Below are 26,498 nucleotides of genomic sequence, written 5' to 3' on the forward strand. Positions count from 1 at the left end.
TAATTCTTCTTTAAATGTTTGGTAGAATTCCCCTGGGAAGCCGTCTGGCCCTGGGCTCTTGTTTGTTGGGGGATTTTTGATGACTGTTTCAACCTCCTTACTGGTTATGGGTCTGTTCAGGTTTTCTATTTCTTCCTGGTTCAATTTTGATAGTTTACTTGTCTCTAGGAATGCATCCATTTCTTCCAGATTGTCCAATTTGCTGGTGTATAGTTGCTCATAATATGTTCTTATAATTGTTTGTATTTCTTTGGTGTTGGTTGTGATCTCTCCTTTTTCATTCATGGTTTTATTAATTTGGGCCCTTTCTCTTTTCTTTTGATAAGTCTGGCCAGGAGTTTATCAATCTTATTCTTTTGAAGAATCAGCTCCTAGTTTCATTGTCCTACTATTCTTTTGGTTTCTATTTAGTTGATTTCTGCTCTTTATTATTTCTCTTCTCCTGTTGGGTTTAGGCTTTATTTGCTGTTCTTTCTCCAGCTCCTTTAGGTGTAGGTTAGGTTGTGTACTTGATACCTTTCTTGTTTCTTGAAATAGGCTTGTATTGCTATAGACTTCTCTCTCAGGACTACCTTTGCTGCATCCCAACGGTTTTGAACAGTTGTGCTTTCATTTTCAATTGTTCCATAATCTTTTTCAATTCTTCTTTAACTTCCCGGTCAGCCCATTCATTCTTCAGTAGGATGCTCTTTAGCATTATGCTCTCAGTTTTCTTGGTTTTGCTCTCGGTAGCTTTTGTTCCATGAATACTTTACATACAGCTTTGGAGGATGGGAATGAAAATGGTGGCCTCCCAATCGTCTCAGAGTTGCTGAGAGCTCGGGGCCTCACTCTTCAGTGTGCCCTCAGAGAAAAGTAGTAAATCCCTCCCTGCTCCCTGGTCTCCAGCTGCACTCCGAGCCTGTGACCGAGTGTTTCTATCTCTAGTGCACGGTCCCATTTGGAGTCTCCAAACCCAGCTGATTTCTGCAGCGTGCTCCCACGCCTGTCCTCCCAGAGGAGGTAGTTGGGGGTCTCTGCTTGAAGAGCAGTGGTCCGACTGCACCTTGGATCACAGTTTAAGGTAATCTTGAGCTGAGAACTCCCCTACTTGGCTCCATCTCTGCAGCCGGCTTCCCTCCTCTGATGCCTGGGAGCTCTGCAAAACTCAGGCATCCCTGCTCTTCCTGTGACCCTGCGGGTCCTGAGACCACACTGTCCCCACAAATGCTCCACTCCGGCTTAGCCTCTGGAGTGACATCTGTCAGTGGAGCAGACTTCTAAAAGTTCCAATTTTGTTCTCTGCTGCTCTACTGCTTGCTAGGAACTGGCACCTCGCCCCACTGTCTCTCTTCCTGTATATCGCCTTGGATTCACTTCTCCACACGTCCTACCTTCCAGTAAGCGGTCGATTTTCTGTTCTTAGAATTGCTGCTCTTCTTCTCTTTGATCTCGAGTTTGTAGGTGTTCAGAATGGCTTGATAACTATCTAGCTGAACTCCTGGGGCCTGATGATGTTTAGGTCTCTAACTCCTCAGCCATCTTGCTTCTTCTCCCTAAATGCCGAGATTCTAATACGTAAGTTTGGGATGGTCCTAACAAAAAACACATTTTGTTAAAATATTAGGCTCCAGGTGAATCTTGGTCCACTGGCACACTTTGAGACACTCTGTCCAAGGACAAAAGATTAAGAATCTTTTTCTGCTTCTCCCAAGTCTTGTAAATTTAACCCTATTTTTCCAGAAGCTTGAAAATACCTAACTACTAGGCCTAGAAGTCTCTCCTCAGTCTTTGTATTATTGTTTTTCTTGAGTATGTGGCACTGACTTTGTCACTATTTACATCTTGAAAATTATCTTCTGTTAATACTGCCATTTTTGGATTCTCTCTGCACTTCTGATCTCTACAGTGTTCTCTGGCCTCTCATTTGTTTGCTCTTCCTTTATGTTTTCTCAAGATTCTGACTTTGGTCCTCTCTACAGTTCTCCCTGCATGATTTCATTCACTTCTTAGGAGTATGGAGAACTTTCATTACAACTTCAGAAATTTAGACTTTGATCCATAGATAAAAGGTTATAAAAGTTTCTGAATGATAATGTAACACTGTATGTTAACTATCCTGGGGTTAGAATAAACAACTTAATAAGGTTTCTGAACTGTGGAATATTATTGAGATAAGAATGTTCTAGGATCATTACCTTGGAGATTGTCTGCAAAAAGAATTAGAGGTAGGAGTAATAGGATGAAGGGAGAATAATTAGGAGACTTATCAAACATTTAAAGTCATCACTATGGGGTGGTTTTGGAATGAAAATGTCACTTTTCTATAGATCTTCCCTTTCTGAAACCAGTATTATTTCAATAAATTAATAGGTAAGACATTTCTATTTTATTTTTTTAATTTCAGTAAGGTTGGGAATGATTAAACTTAGTAAAAAATACACTTAATGATTTTATTTATTTGAAAGCAAGAGAGAGAGCATGCCAGTGAATAGGAGAAGGGGCAGAGGAGAGGGAGAGGCAGAGAATCTCAGGTAGACTCCACGCAGCATGAGGATCCCGACGGCGGCTTGATCTCACAACCCTGAGACCATGATCTGGGCCAAAACTATGAGTTGGACACTTAACCCACTGAGCTACAGTTAGGTGCACTATGTTTAAGTATAACAAGACAGGCCCTCTTCAATATTAACCATGGGTAGCAAAAATAGGACAGGTCACTGTCTTAAAATACCACTATGAATTCTTATTCTCCAAAACAAGTGGCATAGGACTCCACAGTATTTGATCTTTATACTTGATAAGTTGAGTTCTTTCATTATGGAGTCAATAAATCATCATTAATTCAGACATGATTCATTAGTGGTGGGCCTTTTAAAATTTGAACTAATGAAGGAATGGTGTTTGATTTTAGTTTGTATGAATATATTCAAGATATTAAAACCACATTCATTGGTAATCTGTGTCTTACAGTATTTTCTCTAATTGAACCCCTGTTGTTTCTAAATGGGCAGGTAAAATAATACTTAGAAATGAAATTCTAATCAAGACATTCTAGAATCTTAGAAAAACAGGGCAGAAGGCACATAAATTAGGTTCAACCATGCTGCCACCTAACTCTGTAAGTAAACCAATTTATTATTGGCTGTCCTTTCTTAAGTGATCCACACTGGGAGATGCTAAGCCTTTACCAAGATCAATTTCAGTTTTTAACAATTCTTATTACAGGAAAAGGAGAAAGATGGATATTATTCCTCTCTATAATGTGATTCTGGGAAAATTATTTAAGCACTGTCTTACTTTCCACAGCACTATCCTCATTATATACTGGGAAGATAAAAGGAGGGATCTCTTGAAAGCTCTTTGAGCATCGTGGGCCAGGAGAGCTACGGAAAGCCATGGTGTAGTTACTCACATATCTGCTATTTCTCCTGTCTTAACTCTCTTGTCCTAGCTTCCTTGGAAATGAAAGGTGGCCATCACTTTTTGCTTAATAACCCTTCATGTAGGTGAAATTGCTGTTCTCCACAAGTACTGCAAGCAAATTAAAAAAAAACCCTGCCTGAACTATAAAACAGTAATCTAGGGATGTGAGTCAGCATTTCACCTACACATAAAATCAAAATGATTTAAAATAGGTAACACATAATCTTTTCAAAAGACATATACACCTTCTCAGAGAAGCTTTGAGAAAATTGGAGTTCGAAAGTTTATGAATAGTTTATTACATTTCAATAAGTGTAGCATGAATCAATAAAGCAAAAGTTAAGGACAATGAGCTCATTACCAAGCCAGTTATTGATTCTCAAGTTCCAAAATAGAATAGTACAGGAAGGATATAGAGTAATAGGATTTGTGTGATAACAAAAACTTTAAGTATCTTAGGAGGACAGACCTAAAGAAATTATGACACAAAGGAATTTTTAGCAGCTACTTAAGATGTTTATCCAAGTTCATTTCTTCATCTTTTGATAATTAGAAATATGACCTGGTGTTTACTCTTCAAAATATCTTTTCAAATAAAGTCAGAGGAGTTTGCAAAAACTAAGTATTATCTTATTGATTCATTAATTCTTTCAGTTTCTTATATATGTTCCTCTCTTGTGAAAAATTTACCTTATTAGCTGTCTATCTTGTATCACTACCTTCATCAGCTCAGGTTGCCCTAACAAAATACCACAGAGTGGCTTGAGAAACCGAAATTTATTTTCTCAGCCTGGAGGCTGCAAGGTCAAGATCAAGGTGTCAACATGGTCAGTTTCTGATAAGGGTTCTCTTCCTAGCTTATAAATAGCCCCCTTCTCACTGCATCCCTACATGGTAGTAGCAGAGAGAGTGAGCCAGCAAGGTCTCTGGTGACTCTTCTTCTAATCCCATCACGAGGGACCCACTCCTATGCTCTCATTAACCCTAATTACCTTCCAAATTCCCAACTCCAAACACTACCAAGTTGGGGGATTTCAACATGTGAATGGGGGCAGGGCACAAACATTCACTAACAGAAAAAACACTGGCTCAAAATCGTCAGATAAATAATAAGAAAAAGAACAAAAGTCAGCTTGTTTCCAAATAATTGCAATAGAAAGCTTCCCCTTTTTTCTTCCTTTTATGACAAGCTATATACGAAAGGACTTCCTAAAAAATTAACATTAATTTCACAAAGCACTAACTTTTAATAACCAAGGACAGAAAATGAGACACATGTTATTTTGGTAAAAAACTGAGAAATGCAAGTATTAATTAACTAACTGGTATATTAAATAAAAACAATTTTTAATCTTCATACCTTGTTCTTGTATCAACTAAAGATTTTTAAAAAAGATTTTATTTGCTTGAGAGTGAGAGAAAAAGCAGAGAGACAGAGGGAGACACAGACTCCCTGCTGAGCAAAGCCTGATGTGGGACTCAATCCGAGGGCTCTGAGATCACGACCCGAGCTGAAGGCAGATGCTTAACCAAATGAACCACCCAGGTGCCCCTCAATTAAAGATTCTTAAAATGATTTAAAGCACTTGGATGCCCTGGATGTAATATAATGCACAATAACATTTCTAGATTACATTTTCACAGATATTATTAAAACGAACAGTAAATAGCATATTGTTTTCACTCAGAATTTGGAAAACTAAAGTAGTAAAACTGCAATTGGTTTGTGTGGGATTTTACCTAATTTTAATACAGTTATTTTTATTTCATACTTCATACATTTGAGGGTATAAGAATATAAGGGTATATTAAGGATATATAAGAATACAAGGGTATATTTTTCTTGATTGAACAAAATTCTTCATGCAGAAATACTTAAATACTGCTCTCTAAGAGCATTTCCACAATGACTATAAAGTGAATAGAAAGCACTTTTCAAGTTTTCAAGTGGAAGTGAATGGGAAAGTAGGAAAAAAGGTAGGGCTGAGATTCAGAGTTTGGTGACTTGGCAGGGCAAGGTCATCCAATTAACAGGTTTCAGGGGTATGGATGACACCCAAATTTTCTTGTCTAAAAATGCTACAGATCAGTGTATTCAAGAAGAGGAAGAAAATCTAATTATAGTTGAGATCATTTTATACCAGAAAACAACTGCAGAAACTAACTTTTAATTTTTCAAAACTCAATTAGGTGTGTGTATGGTCCGTTGGTATCCAGCTGTAACACCTGCCTGTTTCCGTAAGTACCATGTTCCACCACAACCCCAGCTTCAGCACACTTGCTGTTGGCAGCCAGTTCTTTCTCACACAGAGTCACAAACTGGGAATAAAGTTCTAAGCCTTCTTCTTTTCCAGAGTTAGAGTGATACTGCATGTTTCTTCCTTTTACTCTCCCTCCAAGGGTGGCTTGAGGGATGATCAGAACATTGCCAGGTAGATCCAATATAGACACATGCTTGCCATTTTCTGTTTCACTTAACTTCACATTTAACAGTGTATTAACTGGGTGGGGAATAAAGGGAAAACATCTTGAAGTGAGAAACAAACATGAAGAAAATGAATAATCATCCAGTCAGCAAATCTCATGTTTAAAACCTAGTTTGTTGGCTCATGCTTTTTATCTAAAATCTCTATTCAGATTTAAAGAACTGCTTCATCTAAGCAAGAAAAATAAGGCAAGTTTCATGCAAAAAATGGCATGATGTTTTAAATCCACTGGGCAGTCAAGATTTCCTAACAATAAATTGATGAAGTAAAGGACTAAAAATTAACCGTATACCAAAAACCTCAAAATATTGTTGCCCCGGGGAATACATTAGAAGATTCTGCCTCTTTGTTCCTTTTTATATTCCATAAGAAAACCTCACTGGAAAAAAGCCATGATGAATTCTCCTCACACCAAATTCTGCTTTACAACAAAGAATATTAAATAGAAATCTTAGAGTAACTTAACTGCCTAGAGTTCTAAGCTGAAACAAAGTTTCCAGGTTTATTCTGAGTATAAACCAGATAATTTTACGGTTTCATAATCTCAAAGGCACTACTTAACAAAGTCTAATCATATGACAAATGTAACCCAGGGAGAAGAGTAAAGGTGAAGCAAACATCATCAGAAACTCACTGTTATAACCAAAAAAGTAAGTCAAAAGATACACTGGTATTATATTCATATATACACAAGAAAACATGGTGTTATTTTTATGGCACTGATGAAAGTATACTAATAACTCGTAAGAACTGTCAAAAAAGCCATAAATATCTATGTGTAGCTAAAGATTTAAAGTTAGAAAACCTGTTTACATCTCAACATTAGTCATTTTCTAGACAATAAACAATAAACAAAAGAAACACCTACTATGAAGAGCCTTAAGGTCTTCTTGGCTCTGTAAAGGGTATAAATACCTTCTGCTTATAAGAAATATTTCTCAGGAGTACCTAGGTGGCTTGTTGGTGAAGCGTCCAACTTCTGATTTTGGCCCAGGTCAAGATCTCAGGGTGGTGAGATCAAGCCCCCTGTCCGGCTCCATGCACAGCATGGAGTCTGCTTGAGATTCTCTCTCTTCTCTTTCTCTGCCCCTCCGCATGCTTGCATACACATTCACACTCTCTCAAATAAATAAAATCTTAAAAAAAAAAAAAGGAGTACTCCTCAGAGGACAATTGATAAACTATAGAGATCTCACACTCTACCAGTAATTATGTTTGAAAATGTATGCTTTCTAATAGGGTAGTCAATGGTTTCAAGTGCTGGAGGGTTTGTAGTAAATATTAGTAAGGACCCAGTATGGTTGCCCCACTCCACAAATCACAGAATTAACCTGGTAGAAACCTGCCAAGATGAACACCCAAATGAATTTCTAAGATACGCATGAAGCACTATCAATTTTCAACTAATTTCTATTTTAAAATACCTCTAATTTTCTCTATGATGAATAGGACTTTGCTATAGAGCCAGCAGTTGTTATTGATTGCTTCTAAGAAAACTGTAACTCTCCAGAGCACTTAGCTCCAAGGGAAATATCTACCCAGCTATCCAGGCCTCAGGCTAGTGACACACTAAGTAGACAATTTTGAAGTAACAGGCGAGCGAGGTTTAGTACAATTTATTAAACTTCCACATACCTCCCTCTACTGGCTATAACTGAGAATTCAATTAATGTTGTTAGTATTCAAGTAACAGTTATGTAGAAATAAACATAATACAGATACAAATGTCAGGAAGTAGAATTAAAATGAGACAATGAATTAATGGCATGTTGAAAACGCAAATATCTTAAGACAGGTTATCAATTAAGTATCTCTAATGATGTATATGGGAAGTTAAGCTTTGACAGGTCCCTGGATCTCAGTTCAATTATACTGAAGATGAATTGAGAAAGATTCTGCACATCTCTATGTTAGCCACATAACTTTAGACTTTATGGATATAACTGGTTATGTTCCCAAGGGGTACATGATTTGATTAGAAAGATATGAATTCATTTAATAAGTATGAGGTGAAGTTTAAGAGAGTCCCATCACACTGGCTTACTTTGCCTGGAATAGAGGGAAGTACAAGCTAATGGTATCAGTAATAGATGGTCTTTTTTTGTTTATAACTTACACCAGCAGAATGGGATAGAATCACAGCTCTTTACTGAGAGTCATAATATACACAGTTTTGTTTTAGACTGTCCACTAAAAGAGTTAAGGTGGACCTCCTAGTTCATCACAATCTTAATGTATGTATTCAAAGTGAACTTAGACACAGATGGAAACACAGGATTTATTTAGTATAATACAAAATGTAGCTTGGATTTGGGTGGTTCATTTCATTTTATTATACCTAAGAGTCACTTAAAGTCTAAAACAACTTTAGGAGTCACAATGACGAAAATTTTCTTCCTGTTTTCGCAGATGTCTACTATGCTTTTTATGGCCAATGAAGATTTAATTCAAGGCAAAATATTAACTTAGGAAAATGGACATAATGTCCAATACCCAAGCAATAGGTTTTGGCAAATCATCCTCTGTAATGGGAGTCCTCATTTCATTTGCTCTCTTTTTTAAAGTAATCTCTACAACCAACATGGGGCTTGAACTAATGATCTTGAGATCAAGAGTTGCATGCTCCACTGACTGAGCCAGCCAGGCGCCCTTCATTTACTCTTTAAACCCTGTAAAGCTCCCTATTGTCTTCCAGAATCAAATTTCAAACCACTGTTATTGGCTTTCCACCCTCACCTGTCGTAGTCCTTTAAGTCTAGTTTTCATCCCCTGACAAAGTTGCCAAACATGTTTAATGTCTTGGTATACAATTAACTCTAGGAGTTTATAGTCTTTTGCCCCAGAGGTTCCTCACTGGGCTATTTACCTTAGAGTTCCACTACTTGATGCTCTTCTAGGTTAACTTCTGCATGTTGCAACTACCCATTTGTATAATTTATATTTCTTATTAATGCAACTAATGGGTACTGTCCTCTAATAAAGAGAATATAACTTGTCCCAACCTTAGGGATTTAATTCAGGTATTTTTGTACATAATTATTTTATCAAATACTATCTAGTACGTGATGTGGTGTATCTGAAACTATGCGATTATCACAATGTGCAGTGCTATGGACTATCAGGGACAGTGGAGAACTGCAGGCAGGTAAATTAGCGTTCAGAGGTAAGTGAACACTGACCCTGCTTTTCTGTCCCTGGAGGAGGTGTGGCTGTGAAGACACTGAGCTTTGTTCAAGATCGGGAGAACTTTATGTTTTGTTTTTTTTTTTTTAAAGATTTTATTTATTTATTTGACAGAGAGAGATCACAGGTAGGCAGAGAGGCTGGCAGAGAGAGAGAGAGAGAGAGAGAGAAGCAGGCTCCCCGCCGAGCAGAGAGCCCGACGTGGGATTCGATCCCAGGACCCTGAGATCATGACCCGAGCCGAAGGCAGCGGATTAACCCACTGAGCCACCCAGGCGCCCCAGGAGAACTTTATGTTTACGTACGCTTCTTATTTAAAAAAGGTGCATAACTAGTTAGTTAAAATGTTTCCATAATAACAACGTAAGACTTAGCTGTCCAGATTTGATGGGACCCACATCTTACACATAACATGTCACCTACACGCTCCTGTCAGGGACTGTGGGAGACAAGGAAACTATATTAAGAAATGAAGCATCTGCTTTCTTCCTATGTGGACACCCTGCATCTAACCAGTTTCTGTTAGAAACATAGCTGAATCTCAAGTGTGTTGTCTGTGTGTGCACGTGTGTGTGTACACTCTTCTAAACCAATCTATAAGCCATGTGAAATGTGCAGATGTTTTGAAAGAATTCCACCACACTTGCTTACTTTAAACTTTAAAAAAGGCAAAAATAGATAAATCCAACAACTGTAGTAGAGTTAATTCATTCAAAACTTACCAGTACAACTTAAGATTGTGATTTATCCATCTATCTTCTGGCTCATCTCTCTGTTGCTATTCATTTTTAACTTTTAAAAAGCAAACATCAGGGCCCCTGGGTGGCTCAGTGGGTGAAGCCGCTGCCTTCGGCTCAGGTCATGATCTCAGGGTCCTGGGATTGAGTCCCGCATCGGGCTCTCTGCTCAGCAGGGAGCCTGCTTCCCTCTCTCTCTCTCTGCCTGCCTCTCCATCTACTTGTGATTTCTCTCTGTCAAATAAATAAATAAAATCTCAAAATAAATAAATAAATAAAAAGCAAACATCAAATACGTACCCATTTTGGGAAGAAGTTCTTTATTAGCTCCTTTGAAAAAACACACGTAGATTACTAATCCTCTCTGAACCTATGAGAAATCACCAGAGAAAACTCAGATTAGAGAAAACTACATAGGGATATAGAAGTAAATGAATAAAACTATGAAACCGTTAAATGGAGATTAAACACAAAAGAAGAGAAATATATTTTTATAACAGATTTGATTTCTTAAGTATGTGAGAAAACAAAGTCTTTTCCAGTATTTAATCACCTCAATTATCATTTCTTGCAAGAATTAAGTTTAAGATTGGATGCCTGGGTGGCTCAGTTGGTTGGGCTGCTACCTTCGGCTCGGGTCATGTTCCCAGAGTCCTGGGATTGAATCCCACATCGGGCTCCTTGCTCAGTGGGGAGCCTGCTTCTCTCTCTGCCTCTGCCTGCCACTCTGCCTGCTTGTGTTCTCCCTCCCTCTGACAAATAAATAAGTAAATAAAATCTTAAAAAAAAAAAAGAATTAAGTTTAAGATATAACCAAGAGCAGTGAAGACCACAAGTTGTACACTCAAACATTTACATCTAGTCAAAGTCATTATGACTATGAACCAGCCTCCTCTCCCTTAATTAAGCTGACACTTGGAAATGCTTAGTTTGCAGAGCCCCATTTATTCAACACCAAATGAATTCACATTATATAAGATATGGGTGATGTATAAGCAACAGCATGACTGATGTTTTTTGACATCATTACTCTTTATTCCTCCAAATCCATTTACTCGCAGGTTATAAAACTAAGGGTCTGACTCTACTTCAACAAATTCCAAGAAACTGCCCAATTACATTTTGTTATTCTCAATGCTTCCAATCAACATAGTGATTAAGGTTTGATACTGCATTTATGATATTAAGTTCTACATCATGAGGTTGCCTGTTATCAGGAATGTAAGTTGTCTTTTTTTTTTTTTTTAAGAGAGAGTGTACTAAGGGGAGGAGGCAGAGTATCCCAGGCAGGCTCCACCTTCAGCACAGAGCCCACCTAAGTGGGGCTTGATCCCATGACTGAGATCATGACCTGAGTTGAAACTGAGTTGGATGCCTAAATGGCTGAACCACCCAGGTGCCTCAGGAATGTAAGCTTTTAAATATAATGACTTGGATATTTCTTTATTAGCTCTTGCAAGATATATATGGAAAAGAGAGAAATGATAAATGACTCTGAATCACTGAATTCTTATTTTGTAGATTAACCTGGTTGAGTCCAAGAGCTATTATAAAGATTAAATGAATTAGTATTTGTAACGTGCTTAAAACAGTACCTAGTTCATAGTAGGAGCTATATAAGTGTTTATTAAATTAGTCTGTAAGGGGCGCCTGGGTGGCTCAGTGGATTAAGCCGCTGCCTTCGGCTCAGGTCATGATCTCAGGTCCTGGGATCGAGCCCCGCATCGGGCTCTTTGCTCAGCGGGAGCCTGCTTCTCTCTCTCTCTCTCTGCCTGACTCTCCACCGACTTGTGATCTCTCTCTCTGTCAAATAAATAAATAAAATCTTTAAAAAAAAAAAAAAAAAGAAAAAAAAAAATTAGTCTGTAAAAATAAATTTAAGGGCGAAAGCACAATTTATTTTACATTTTAATTCCGAAAGCACTTTACAGATATGATAGGGACTCAATTTATCTGTTGTTTGCATTTAAGGTGAACTATATCTCATAGGCTCTATGTATTATCTAAATATGTCTTCTATATAAACATAACAGCAGTTTTGCACTCACAGCTGAATTACTGGAAAACAATTAACTTTTTAAGAAGTGCAAATGTGCTTCTGGAATAAGCAAAGGTCTCCAAAGCACACCCATAGTATGGAGCTGGCAGGATGAATGATAGAGATATTTGCACTACTGTCACAGTCCACTCCACTGGGATTAATTTAGTACCAGCCCAAATCTCAAGCACATTCAGTCAAAACCTCAGGCATATTTATATTTGGACACTTGAAATGTCAGAATTAACTATCTAATGATATGCAGAAAATAGACACATGTTCTTTCTACCCACCATACTTCCTCCTCAGTAAGGTATTTTCTTTTAGTTTATTCTAGTAATAGATCTTAAGTTGTGACCTACAAATTCCCCTCTTCAAGTCAGAACCACTTTTCTTGTAGCTTCATTTGACAGAAAACATTTTACATATATATGAAATCACATATAATTCCCACCATAGTTTCGTTTTGTTTTAATTTTTAAAATTTATTTATTTATTTATTTTAGGAGCAGAGACAGAGAGCAAGCACATGCATTAGCACCGGGAGGGGTAGAGGAAGAGAATCTTTAAGTAGACTCCCTGTTGCAGGCAGAGTCCAATGCAGAGCTGGATCCCAGGACTCATGAGATCATGACCTCAAATGAAACCAAGAGTCAGACACTTAACCAACTAAGCCCTGCTTAGGCACCCCTCTCACTGCCATTTTTAAAAAGTTCACCTTCTGAAAGAAAAACAGCCCATGACAGCAAAGGTCTAAATGAATAAAACTGAGACCACAAGTAACCTTCAAATCTTTGACAAAACAGTATTTCCCTTAGAAAAAATTGTAAGTTAGAATAGGGAAGAGCATGTCTGAGGAAGAAGAAAAAATTTACTTTCTCACTAATTGTCAGCTCTTTATATTAATTTAGATACCTGTGGGAGTGAAAGGGAGAGCTTTAGAATAGCTTTTACAGTTTACCAACACAAACTGATAGTTTGGAAGGCTGCAATAAAATACCTGATTTTGCATAAGGAACTGTGGCATGAAGAATATAAAGAGATTAAAAAAATGGAAGAAATCTAAATGATTATTAGTTGGAATTTATAGTCCCTAGAGTTAACTATAAAAATAGGCAAGTCTTTGGATACGATGACCAATAAATTCCACAGTAGGAAGACCTCAAAAAGGGGCGGGGAGTTGCTCATAACAAAAACAAACATGAATTTCTGAGAAAGAAATGGGTAGGGGGAGATACAGGACTACTTATGTTTATAAATATTTCTAAATTAGCAGAGAGTAACAGATTCTGATTTAAGAATAATCACCCACATATCATAGTTTATGGATCATATTTAACATAATGACTAGGGTTGTGTTAAGGAATGCTAGATCTGGGACCGAATCCAGCAGATGAGTGAAGATGCTGCTTCTATATTAAGTTTTTGAGTAGCTCCAGAAGCCTTAATTATCAACTAATTTTTTTCTTCATTTTAACTTACTCCAAAAATAGGTCAGGGGCATTAAAGAACATTGTTTTTGCATAAACTTGGGGCTGGCTCTCTTTAAAGGGCAAATCCTAAAGTAGAAGGAAATCCTATCTCTGCAAAGGTTTTAAACTCTCCCGAGGAACTGTGTTCAACAACGCAACATTCTAGTAAAAGTTGTAGTCTTTGTTTCTAGTTGCAAATACATAAAATTTTTAAGTTTCATGAAAAAAGGTTTCATGGGAAGTCTCATTTCTGTGCCTAGCTGCAAGCTACCGAAGAGGAATTCCACGGGATCTGCAACACAGGTCGGAACAGGTCATAAAAGTTTGCAACTAATCCAACCTAAACGGTGGAACCAGCCCAGCCCTAGGGCGTGGAAAGGCCCTCGGCCGCCTGAAGCAAGAGCTCTGAGACGGTCAGTCCTCAGGTCTACCGAGCGCAGGCAGGCAGAAGGTGAGAGGAAGTTCAAATTCCCGCGGTCCTAAGCAGGGGACACACTCTTCCGCCTGCGTTAATAGGTCCGACGGAGAAGGGCTGGGGCCGGCTATGCAGGACTGCGCAGACGAGCCGAGCTGGCGGGCCTCTGCGGGAGGAGGTCGGCAGGCCGAGCGGAAGTTCGCACCGCCCACAGCACGTGTCGGCGCCACGCACCGCCCGCGCGGAAGGAGACGTTGGGGGGGGGGCGTGGGACCGAATTACCAAAAGAACGCGGGAAGGCCCGCCCCTGCACGCGGCACCGAGAGTGGCGGGGCTGACGTTACCTCCACCCACTGGCTCTCGGCGTCTTCCTCGGCCGGGCGTACTTGCAGCCTGGCGTGCAGGCACTGCTGCAAGAGCGCCCGAGCCTGAGGTATCCGGCCGCTCTCGGTCATGGTTCGAACCCGCGTGGCAATCCGGTACGTTCGAGGGTCGCGCTGCGCAGGCTCCGCCTCCAGCGCGCCGGGAGGACGCTGCGGATCGTGGCGGCGGGGCGTTCTAATGTCGCGTGGCACCACCCCTAGGTGGGCGGGGCCGCTGCCTGGCTCCAGGGTGACCCGGATGTGTGGTCTTCAAAGACAATACACTTAACTCCTACGCTGAAACTATCCAAATTTACCGAAAGTGCTAAGCGGTAAGCGTATACTTTCAACAGGTGGGAAGACTCATTGGATCTCTTTCCTACACGCCATTTAAAGAGATTTCAGATTAGAAAGCTTAAATTTCCAGGCGTTGAGAAATTTTAAAGTCTTTATTATGCCCCTTATGAAGGTAGGTAAATAGAACGAATCACCTGAATCACGAAACAAGCAGAAATGGAACTAAAAGGTATAAATCTTTTTTTTTTTTAAGATTTTATTTATTTATTTGACAGACAGATTACAAGTAGGCAGAAAGGCAGGCAGAGAGAGAGGAGGAAGCAGGCTCCCCACTGAGCAGAGAGCCCGATGCGGGGCTCGATCCCAGGACACTGGGATCACGATCTGAGCTGAAGGCAGAGGCTTTAACCCACTGAGCCACCCAGGCGCCCCTAAAAGGTATAAATCTTTAAAAAATTTCCTTACTCCAATCAGTAAAACAAGATACCTCCTCTATCAGGAATACTAGAAATCATTCTGATGCTGTAGTTTGGGAAAGATGTTGGTATGCTATGTGAATACACACTTGGAGTGAAGTTCTTTAGAGAATATCCTGGCTAAAAATATTCGTATCCAAGAAACTGTCATTGTTGATAATATTTTTATCGTGTTGCTAAGGCAAAAATAAAACAACATGTTCTGATGAACATAATGATGCTAAATTTTGTGGGGTTTCCTGTAAGATATTAGAATGTAAATAAAATTAGAGAAAGCCTTGATCTTCTTTCCCACACAACCTGCTCCTTGAACATGCATCACATTAGCATTATTTTTCTATGGGCTTGGAAGGTTTAGATGAGGAATAATAGTGCTACCATGATTGCATTACTCAGGTCATTGATTTGGGCTCAGTTGACACAATATGCCTATACATTTGGGTCGGTTTTTTCAGACGATGACATCACTGACAGTGTTGTTATCCATATAAAGTAGTGTGACTGAAGAAAATAATCTATGCATATTCAGTGGTCCTTTCTATACAAAATTGAAGCTGCCTGTTTGCTGGTTATCTTGCAGGCCGCTTTATATTTTTTGTAAAAACCAAAAAGCAAAATCTCACATTATCTCTGATTAGCTGCATTGCAGGGTGTCCTTCATTTGTTGACATTTGTCTACAAAGCACAGACAAGCTGCATTGTTTGTGTCTTTATTTCATTATAAATATTGAATCTCTTTTCTCTTCACTCCCAGACTTAAGTTTTACAGGGCTACAAGGAACTTTGACATAAAGGCCTTTAGCCTTGACCCAGAGTAAGAGAGGCCTATGATGTCCATTTGTATTGAGTACAGAAGACAGTAAGTTCTCTTGAAAATAGGATATATGGTTCCCAGAGATCTTTCCACAGTGAAGGGACTTTAGCAAATTGGGCAATCCTTCCTGTGAATAGGTGGAGTCTGGTTGGTAATGAGTAATCTCTCAAAAGTCACCAGTTGTGTTAAACCTTTCTGTTAGGTGGGAATGTCTTGGCCACCACTGCAGGTAGTAATAGGTTGTGACTCACTTATTCTTTCCTTTCACCTGCAGAGGGCAGTAGAGAGTAGGCACTAAGGTATTCCTTGCTGTATTTTATTTTTTATTTTTATTTATTTATTTATTTAATAAACATATATTTTATCCTCAGGGGTACAGGTCTGCGAATCGCCAGGTTTACACACTTCACAGCACTCACCATAGCTGTATTTTATTTTTTGACCTAATCTCTTTCCACAGAGAATTTAAGAAGGCGAGACATACATGCAATAAAATAGTAAAATGTGAATAAACATAAAGCATGAAATAAAACAGTAAAATTTGAATAAACATAAAGCACTAGGAGTAAAGAAAATAGAATTTTATCAGTAAGTCCCAGTGGGAGAAATTGGAAACAAATAGATAAACAATGGTTTATCTGAGATGGTAAGAGTATGCAGCAGTTTTCACAGATATATCACTTTTGGTTATAAAACAGTTATCCCCGGGGCGCCTGGGTGGCTCAGTCATCTGCCTTTGGCTCAGGACATGATCCCAGGATCCTGGGATAGAGCCCCGCATCTGGCTCCCTGTTCAGTGGGAAGCCTGCTTCTACCTCTCTCACTCCCACTGCTTGTGTTCCCTCTCTCCCTGTCTCTCTGTCAAATAAATAAATAAAATATTATAAAAAAAAAAACAAAACAGGGGCGCCTGAGTGGCTCAGTGGGTTAAGTCGCTGCCTTCGGCTCAGGTCATGATCTCAGAGTCCTGGGATCGAGCCCCGCATCGGGCTCTCTGCTCAGCAGGGAGCCTGCTTCCCTCTCTCTCTCTCTCTCTGCCTGCCTCTCCATCTACTTGTGATTTCTCTCTGTCAAATAAATAAATAAAATCTTTAAAAAAAAAAAAAACAAAAACAACCGGGGCGCCTGGGTGGCTCAGTGGGTTAAGCCTCTGCCTTCAGCTCGGGTCATGATCTCAGGGTCCTGGGATCGAGCCCCGCATAGGGCTCTCTGCTCAGCAGGGAGCCTGCTTCCCCACCCCCCCCTGCCTGGCTCTCTATCTACTTGTGATCTCTCTCTCTCTCTGTCAAATAAATAAATAAAATATTAAAAAAAAAAACAACCCAAAACTCCTTAAAAACAAAAAAACAACAACAAAAAACCGTTGTATCCATTGTCAATCAAGAAGAGTCTGTAAAGTAACCAGGAGCTTTATTTTGGGGACTTAGGGATTATAATCCTGTACCCACAATCCTGGACTGAAATTGAAATGTGTTCAGAATTGAAAGCGCAAAGTGCAGACATGTAAAGGTAAAGCCCAGGAGGTTATATGACTTTCTTTGACTGAACTGTGATTGGTGCTGACAGAGTTAAAATGACTAATAAACAATGAGCTATTTAGGTGAGATAGATTACATTATCTCTATTTCAGTCCAAAGTAGAAGGATGTGTTCTGGAAGGTGGTGGAGGTGCAACTGACAAAAATCAGAAGTCCAGGGTGTTCCAAAAATTGAAACAGAGGTCCATATGCCTTCTTCTATACTCCCCGATCCTATTTTCGAATACTCTCTTAGCAATGTTTACTTCACTTTGGAATATTTTTTCATACAATCATATATAGTGTTGAGGTGGTGCACATCATACAATTTCCTTCAATTTAAAAGTAAAAGGTGAGAGACGACTGGGTGGCTCGGTTGGTTAAGCATCTACCTTAAGCTCAGATCATGATCCTGGGGGCCTGGGACCAAGCTCTTAAAAAAAAAGGAAGTAAAAGGTGAAGTGCATCATTAAGTTGGCTCTTGGGGAGGTTGGTGGTTGAACAGGAGCCTAAGAGTATGCAAGAAATCACTGTCTGAGCAGGAATAGTTTTTGAACAGTTGTAGTGCTATAGATCGTAGGGCTAGTAGGTTATGCAGGAATGCATTCTAGGCCCTCTGAGATGGTACAGTGATTGATTTAGAGTTTTGTGGGTTTTTTAAGAAAGATTTTATTTATTTGAAAGAGAGAGAAAGGGAGAGAATGCAAGCCCGGGGAGTGGCAGGCAGAGGGAGAGGGAGAAGCAGGCTCCCTGCTGAACAGAGAGCTGGATGTGGGGCTTGATCAGAGAACCCTGGGATCATGACCTGAGCCAAAGGCAGACGCTTAACCAATTGAGCCACCTAGGGCCCCAAGATACCTGTTTTAATCTTATAGAGGTTGGAAGAAATCTAAGCCCCCCACTTGAAAGCTCTGAGATTTATTTTTTTCAGTGGTTAGCGAGGTCATCAGGTTCTGAGAAATTAGTTAACAATAACCATAATGTACACAAATTGGGTTAGAACCAGAATACTAATTTATTCATTTTCAGTAAGAAATATTGCTGTGACACAGAGTAGGAATTCTCAAATAGGGCATGATCAACACCTTTGCCCTTGCGTTCAAGCATGTATACTACGTCATGTTCAAAAGTCTCCTAACTAATTTCTTATGTGAGATAGTCACTCTTCTACCAGAGCACAGGAAACTGAGGTTGGAAAGGCCCTTGGGGATTCTGGCTTTAAGATACTTGGCCACAAGCATTAAGACTGTGAGGAAAGAGGAAGCAGACATATTTAAATAAGAGCCTGAAACAAAAAAGTCCAAAGGTAAATGCTCCAAACTGGAAGTCTGTGTTTTGTCAGGAAGCCTCTTCTTACACAGGCAGAAACTGAGGCCAAGAATGTTAATCCAGTCAAAGCCCCTCTAGGTGGAAACACGAGGCCTGGGAAAATGACAGTTCCCCATCTAAGAGCTGAGTCTATCTTTTAACATGAATAGTTTGTACAACCAGGTAGAGGATGGGATTTGGAACTTGATATTGATTGTTCTTTTGTTCGATTTGCTTTTTTAAATTATTTTGTTACCGCACCATTTGCTGGTGGGTTGCCTAGGTAACTTGATATTGCAAGTGCTTTTAACTCTAAGGCAGTGATGGATATCTGGCAGTCTGTAGGTTTTCCCCCGGTAGGCTAATAAATTACCTTGATCTTTGGGTTTTCAGTCCGCAGTGTTGTGATAGCTTAGCAAAGCATTGCATAACCCTTTGAATATTTGTATAGTTGTGTTAGCCATTTTGTCAAGTCAGGCCAGCTGTTCTAAGGGCTTTTTTTTTTTTTTTTTTAAGATTTATACATTTATTTTAGAGAGGGGGGAGGGGCAGAGAGCGAGGTAGAGGGAAACTCAAGCCAACTCCACACTGAGCAAGGAGCCTGACAGGGCGCTTAATCTCAGGACCTTGAGCTCACGACCTGAGCTGAAACCAAGAGTTGGGTGCTTAATCAACTGTGCCATCCAGGCACCCCCATTTTATACTTTATGTTTTATAATTTGGAAACCTGCATCCTTTATAGGAAACAAAACAAAACAAAACAAAACCATGGAAGATTTTGAACAGACAGAAGAGATTTCTAGATATCCTTTTAAGACAATGCTGGAGCCTCTGGAGATACCTTTGGTCCTAAGGGGCTATTTAGGATTTGTCTTGACTAGGCTGTCTTATAACTCTTTAGAGATAGAAGTTAACTTGTTCAACACAAATTGTAAGCAAATCGTTCCTGTCCATAAAAATGTAGAATTTAATTATTACTCTATGGATGCTGACTGATTTTGTCCATTTTACATCCTTTTGTAAATTCATTTCAGCATTCCTTTCCCATTCATACATGTGTAGCCACCTTGAGTTTTCTCTGTCTTTTGAAAATAAACTTTAAATTTCATAGTAGATTTAGATTTGTAGAAAAGATGCAAAAATAGTATAGAGTTTTTATATAGCCCTCGCCCAGTTCCCCCTTTATTCACATCTCAAATTACTATGGTGTGTTTGTCACAACTAAGGAAACAGTGCTGGTATGTTAATTAAATTCCATCCTTTTTTCAGATTTCTTTAGTTTTTCCACTAAATCCTTTTTCTGGAATCCATCCAAGATACCACATTACATTTAGTTACATGTTTTCTCAGGCTGTGGCTGTTTCTCACATTTTTCTTGTTTTTGATGACCTTGCCAGTTTTGGAGAACACTGGTCAGTTACATTGTAGGATGTCCCTCCCTCTATGGAAATTTGATATTTCCTCATGACTAGACCAAGGTTATGGGTTTTTGAAGGAGGATCACAGAGGTGAAGGACCATTCTTATGACGTCATATCAAGGGTACATGTTGACATGTCTTCTTTGCTGATGATATTAACCTTGATTAACCGGAATAAAGTTAAACCTTCCTTCCCCTTTCATAATATACTCTTTGGAAACAAATTCCTTAACACAGCCCATACTCAAGGGGTGTCACTATACACATTTTTGAGTGGGGAGTATCAGCATAAATTATTTGAAATTCTTCATACAGGAGATTTGAGCCCTCTTTTGAATTATTTGAAATTCTTCACACAGGAGATTTGAGTCCTCTTTTGAGCCTTACTGGTTTTTTCCTTATTGAGTTAAATATTAATGAAATAAAAATCTTTGACACATGTTGATTTTATATTAGTATGAGAGTTGCAAGTTTATTCTTTTAAAACTTATCCTCTCATATTCCCCTCCCAAAAAATGTTGTGGAAATTATCTTTTATATGGTTCTTTGACATCCATGAGTAAATGCCATACACATTATTTTGAAAAGAAGATACAGAAGATAGAAGATAGTCAAAGAAAAAAACAAGCTTTTTTAAATTAAAAATATACTTTTTTTTTTCACACTAACTGTCAGTCAGAGTCCCATCAGGAATTGAATACATTCTAAATAGGATAACCTGGGAAATTATTTACAAATGGACTATTTGTAAAGGTGTGGGTGTAGAGGAACCACAGGGGTAGTGTAGTAACCCAGGGCATGGTAGCAGCTGATATGTTAGTTACCCATTCCCCAGCCTGAAGGGAGAAAGGGAGGGAGTCTGGAATTAAGTGGTATTTACACAGACCCTTAAGAGGAGTTGACTTTCTTCCAAGAAGCTCAGCCAACTCCAGTTGACCCTTTTGGAGACAGGGAAATAAATACCTGACCCCATTTTACATCTTCCATGCATTTCCTGCCAGAGTTCCTCATTGACAAACCTCTACCAGAAGCTAGGAAGCAGAAGACCTGTTGCTGACCCAGGCTCTGGGGCAGAAGACAGGGTAGAGAATGCTTGAATGTGGATCTGGAAGGAAGCAAAAGGGCCCAAGCTCACTGATTGAGGAAGATGTTCTAAAGGCCATAATGGGGACTCTTTTGTCATCTTTTTGTTGGAAGATAACAGCTAGGGAGACAGAGATAGCTGAATTAACATTTCTAATGGAGCTCCTTAATTTCTCTAAGAGTTTAGAGAAGTGAAGTTAGACTTCATGAATTATCAGTGTGAGATGAACCAAGGTCCTTGCATTATAGCTCCTCCCACCTCCACTGCCACCCCGTCCCTTTTTTCCAAGTCATTGGAGTTATGGCTAATACCTCAAGGAAGAAGTTTTTTTTTTTTTTTTTAAGGTTATTTATTTATTTATGTGACAGACAGAGATCACAAGTAGGCAGAGAGGCAGGCAGAGAGAGAGAAAGGGAAGCAGGCTCCCTGCTGAGCAGAGAGCCCAATGCGGGGGCTTGATCCCAGAGCCTAAGGCAGAGGCTTCAACCCACTGAGCCACCCAGGCGCTCCCAGGGAAGAAATTTTGCTGGGATCCTTGCCTTGGTGAAAATACTCAACATGAATGGAAGAAAGAGATGGAGCTGCTACTTCCAAGGGGTCTTACAGAATTGGATAAGAGGTATGTTATAGGAGACCATTAAAGACCCAAGTCCTTAGAGCTCTTCTGGAATCCTTTGCTCCTTGAGGGAAGGGACTTGGAATAAGATCTGATTTGATACAGAAAAAAATAATGAACCACGTTTACTGTTTCTGAGTGTTGTAACTAAATAAAGTTGATACGGACTCCTACAGGAAGTGAATAATAATAGAAATTTCCACAAAGAATTGTTCATATATACCTAAATCTTCAATTGCATTTGCTTGAGATGGACGAGGGAAAGCTAGTGTTCTGAGACAGCTCCCTGTTTGTTCCTTTTGACAAGTGAAAGAAATACTATAGATTCTTAGTTTGCTTAAGGAAGAACATTCTAAAAACCTCACAAATAGAATTCTAACTCCAGAATTAATTTATAAGTGCATGCATGTATTTATCCAATTGTTTATAAGCATTTATCTATCATGTTAGATAGCAAGTTAGGTGCTGGAAATACAGGAGGAATTAGATAAAGGTTTTACTCTCAGGGAACTCAGAATTTAGTAAAGTGACAAGGAAAATGATGGGAGAGCATTAGAAAAACTGTTTCTCTTTCTACCAGTGTGTTCTTTCCCTCCCAATAGGGAAAAGACAGGACTTGGAAGGGAGACCACCTCCTGGAAACCCCGAGTTAAACTAAACTAGGGTGACTGGCCTTAACTGGAAAGAAGATAAGGTCTTTGGCCCAAACAATTTGGCATAAACTGGATTTTCCGGGCCATATCACAACGAGGCAACTTTTTTCTTAGTCACCAACTGACTCTCTCTTCAGAATACCTTTCCCTATACAGGAATTATGTGAACTTCACTGTCTCCAAAGTACACTCCAGGCTTGACCTCCAACTCAGAAGTTTTCCTGCCTTTAGGCCACAATCCAAAGTCTAGTACTCTCTCTCTCTCTTTTTAAGATTTTATTTATTTATTTGAGAGAGAGAGAGTTGTACTCAGGGAGGGGGAGGTGAGAGGGGACAGAGAGAGAAGCAGGCTTCCCACTGACCAAGGAGCCCAATGTGGGGGATGTGGGACATGGGGCTCCATCCCAGGATCCTGGGATCATGACCTGAGCTGAAGACAGAGACTTAACTGACTGAGACACCCAGCTGCCCCCCAAAGTCTAATATTCTAAGTACTGTGTTTAGATGCACTCTGCTGGGTGTGAAGCTGATTAAACTAATTCTCATTTACTTGTGAATGAAATGTAACCTTCTTAAAAGGCATATTTGCATTTTAATGGCAGTCCCTTAACACAAATTAATCTCTAATTAGTAGAATGTGTGAGAGTTACTTTTTTTCTGGGAAGAAGGTGGTGGAATTACTCCTTAATTCTCCAAGTTTTAAAGAGCTGCTACTCTCAGAGCCTTTGGCTTCTCACCTCCCAGACGCAAATTGCATGATGCAATTTTGTTTCTCTTCCTGAAGCTAATCATTTTGAAAAGCTTTTCTGGTTAATTTCAATGGACACCATCAACTTTTGAATCACTTTTATATTTGGGGAAATTGCTACATTATATGCATCCTTTTCCCTCTCAGGTGGAAATCAGAACTCAGCTTCCCAGCCTGCATGGCAGCTAGGATGCAGGCATGCCAGATACCTTCATGCAAGATTAAACTTGGAAGTGAGCAATGTGAATAAACAGGCTCTGCATAGGGCTTCCCTGTTCCTTATGGTGGTGTTGGCAGAGCTCTTGGGCACAGGACAGTTCAAGACTTGTTGCAGATGTGGCGTTGGTGTCAGCAACAGTTACAGTAAAACCAAGTTGCTGGGGCTCAAAGCTGAGTGGGAGCAGAAGCAGAAGATGCTACTATTTACTGAAGTAGAGAACACCAGTAATCAGATGCCTGGGTGACTCAGTGGGTTAAGCGGCTGCCTTCAGCTCAGGTCATGATCCCAGGGTTCTGGGATCTAGTCTTCAGTTGGGCTCTCTGCCTACTACTCCCCCTGTTTGCACTCTCTCTCTATCAAATAAGTAAATAAAATTTTTAAAAAAGATTTTACTTATTTATTTGACAGAGAAACACACAGCGAGAGAGGCAACACAAGCAGAGGGAGTGGGAGAAGGAGAAGCAGGCTCTCCGCTAAGCAGGGTGCCCCATGCGGGGCTTGATCCCAGGACCCTGGGATCATGACCTGAGCTGAAGGCAGACATTTAATGACTGAGTCACCCAGGTGCTCCTAAATAAATAAAATCTTTAAAAAAGAAAGAAGATCAGATTCCTGATCTGGGTAGTTCTGTGGTAAAGTTTTGGACACTATTCCAGGAATCTTTGTCTTGGATGTTTCTCCAGTCACCCCAGTAATTCTGTGAGCTACTTAATATCCATTAATAAATCAATTTGTGGTCAAACCAGCAGAATGAAATCTGCTGTTGGCAAATAATTGATACAAGAGTCATCTTCAACTTTCTCCTCTCTTTTGACTTCTCAACCAACAATTTACAGTACAAGACTCTGCTTTTCTCCATCCCCACTCTTACTGTCTTAGTTCAGGCCACATCATCTGTTACTTGGATTACTCCAACACGGTCCAGTTTGATCACCCACCCGCAGTTTTGATCTCCTCATCAGAGCAGCCAAAGTGATCTTCCTAAAATGAAAACTGAATTCTATCACTCTTTGCCTGTAGATCCTGCCATGGCTCCCTAATGCCTGAGGATAAAGCCTAGGATCAAGTCCAGACTTCTTGGCAGGCTTTTAGGATGGTTGAACTTTCCTGCTCATCTTGGCCATGCCTGCTTCTCACACCTATACTTCAGTTGTACTCTTTTCTTGCTTGGAACCAGCAGTAATGGATCTCCTGGGATCCTGTTACAAATGCAGACTCTCAGGGTGCGTGGGTGGCTCAGTCCGTTAAGTGTCTGGCATCAGCTCAGGTCATGATCCCAGCGTCCTGGGATAGAGCCCCGCATGGGGCTCCTGCTCAGCAGGGACCTGCTTCTCCTTCTCCCTTCCTAGCCCCCCACCCCTGCTCATGCTTGTGCTTCTCTCTCTCTCCCTCATGTTTTCTCTCTCAAATAAATAAATAAAATCTAACACACACACACACACACACACACACAAACACACACACAATCTCAGTCCTACTCCATACTCGGTGAAGCAGAAGCCGTGTTTAACATGATTGTTAGGTGATTTGTGTGCATATTTATGATTGGAAAGTGCTGCTTTAGGGCCTCATGCTCTCTTTCCCTCTGGGGCTTTTATACATTCTTTTATACATTCTCCATTGTACTACATACTACGTACTGTGTTTATGTGTTTAAAACTCTGTTCTCCAAGATTTGTCTGGGAAAACCCTGACTGATGAAAGCTGGGTTGGGGCTTTTTTTCCCCAAACATGGCACTTATTCCTTTGTACAATAATGCCCCTTTAACTCCTTTTTCTTTCCCATGAAACAGGGGTTTTCTGTTCTGGTTGTACTTTAGAGTCTGCCTGAAAACTTAAAACAGAAGACAGATTCCTGGGTCCCACCACTAGAGATTTGGGTTTTAATTGATTTGAGTAAGGCCTAGATACTGGTATTTTAAGAAGTGTTCCAGGTGATGATAATGGGGAGCCAAATTCAGAACCAGCACACCAGACTTTAAGCTCCTTGGAGACAAGATTGTTTTTTTTCACTGTTGTATTCTCAGAGCACAGTCTCATTAGATAGTTACATAAAGTCTACTGGTGAAGAGTTGGTGCCCCTAGTTTCTCATGGCAACCTATTTGGCTTCTGTTGTTCATACCACACTATACCACAAACCCTCCTACATGTTCACAGCTGGGCAGCCCATTCCTCTCATGAAAGCAAGGAGCCATTTCTTTTTTTTTTTTTTTTTTTAAGATTTTATTTATTTATTTGATAGAGATCACAAGCAGGCAGAGAGGCAGGCAGAGAGAGAGGAGGAAGCAGGCTCCCCGCTGAGCAGAGAGCCGGATGCGGGGCTCGATCCCAGGACCCTGGGACCATGATTCGAGCCGAAAGCAGAGGCTTTAACCCACTGAGCCACCCAGGCACCCACAAAGAGCCATTTCTTGAGGAAAGAACTCGAGCTGGCATTTGAGATATGTCTCTAGTCATCTCTGTATTCTTTTCTTGAGCACATTTGATCCTGACGTAATGAAGCACGTTTATATAATTGGATGCTAATAGGCACATTGTTTTGAAAGACTGTCTCCAAACATGAGCTTCAATAGCAAAACCACTAAATGGGTTCTGAGACCTTATAATAGTGAGGAGGTTGGTGTGATCAATACAGTTAGACAGGTTTTCTCAAAGTTAACCATAGTTTTATGGGAAGTTAAAAAATACATTCTGGGAGAATTTTCTTAAGTTTCCATCCCATTTTCTTAAAATTCAAAGTGACAAGTTAAAAAAAATAACCTCTCAATAATATATGGATACAGTGTTTTATATTTTAGAGGTAAATTCATTTCCACAATCTCAATAAGGAATGTCCCCATATTATAGATGAAGAAGCTAAGGCCCAGAAAATTTGGATAATGCCTCATATAAAACAAAGAGGCAAAGCCAAAGGCCACCCAGATCTCCTGATTATAAGCTCAATGTTATTTTTTAATTTTTACTTTGTGTGTGTATCCTGGTATTTTCTGGGCATTTGTTTGACTTTTGCAGCCAGCTTCTGTTGAAATAAACAGACTAGGTAGATCTGTCTGTTGAAATAAACAGACTAGGCAGCCTTGCTGCCTCCTCACAATGGCCTAAAGCAGTGAGTATAATGGTTCAGAGCATGGATTCTAGGACCAGGCTCCTGGGGCTTATCACACTGCCTCTTCTAATTACTAGTCTATGGCCCTGGGAAAACTCATCACTTTCATAGTCTGTAAAATAGGGAAAACAGTGTGACCTAA

General features: G+C 39.8%; 1 protein-coding gene across 1 annotated transcript; it reads right to left on the reverse strand.

Annotated features, from left to right (window-relative positions):
• Positions 1-3,674: 3,674 nt before the first annotated feature.
• On the reverse strand, positions 3,675-14,285 carry DTD2 (D-aminoacyl-tRNA deacylase 2). The gene is made up of 3 exons (XM_059373052.1): positions 14,081-14,285; positions 10,112-10,181; positions 3,675-5,906 (listed from the first exon to the last, which is right to left on the reverse strand). Exons 1-3 carry the CDS (start codon positions 14,189-14,191, stop codon positions 5,581-5,583), a joined length of 507 nt encoding a protein of 168 aa, XP_059229035.1. The 5' UTR covers positions 14,192-14,285; the 3' UTR covers positions 3,675-5,580.
• Between the last annotated feature and the right edge of the window lie 12,213 nt (positions 14,286-26,498).

The sequence above is a fragment of the Mustela nigripes genome, chromosome 13 (assembly GCF_022355385.1).
Source record: "Mustela nigripes isolate SB6536 chromosome 13, MUSNIG.SB6536, whole genome shotgun sequence".
Taxonomy (NCBI): Eukaryota; Metazoa; Chordata; class Mammalia; order Carnivora; family Mustelidae; genus Mustela; species Mustela nigripes.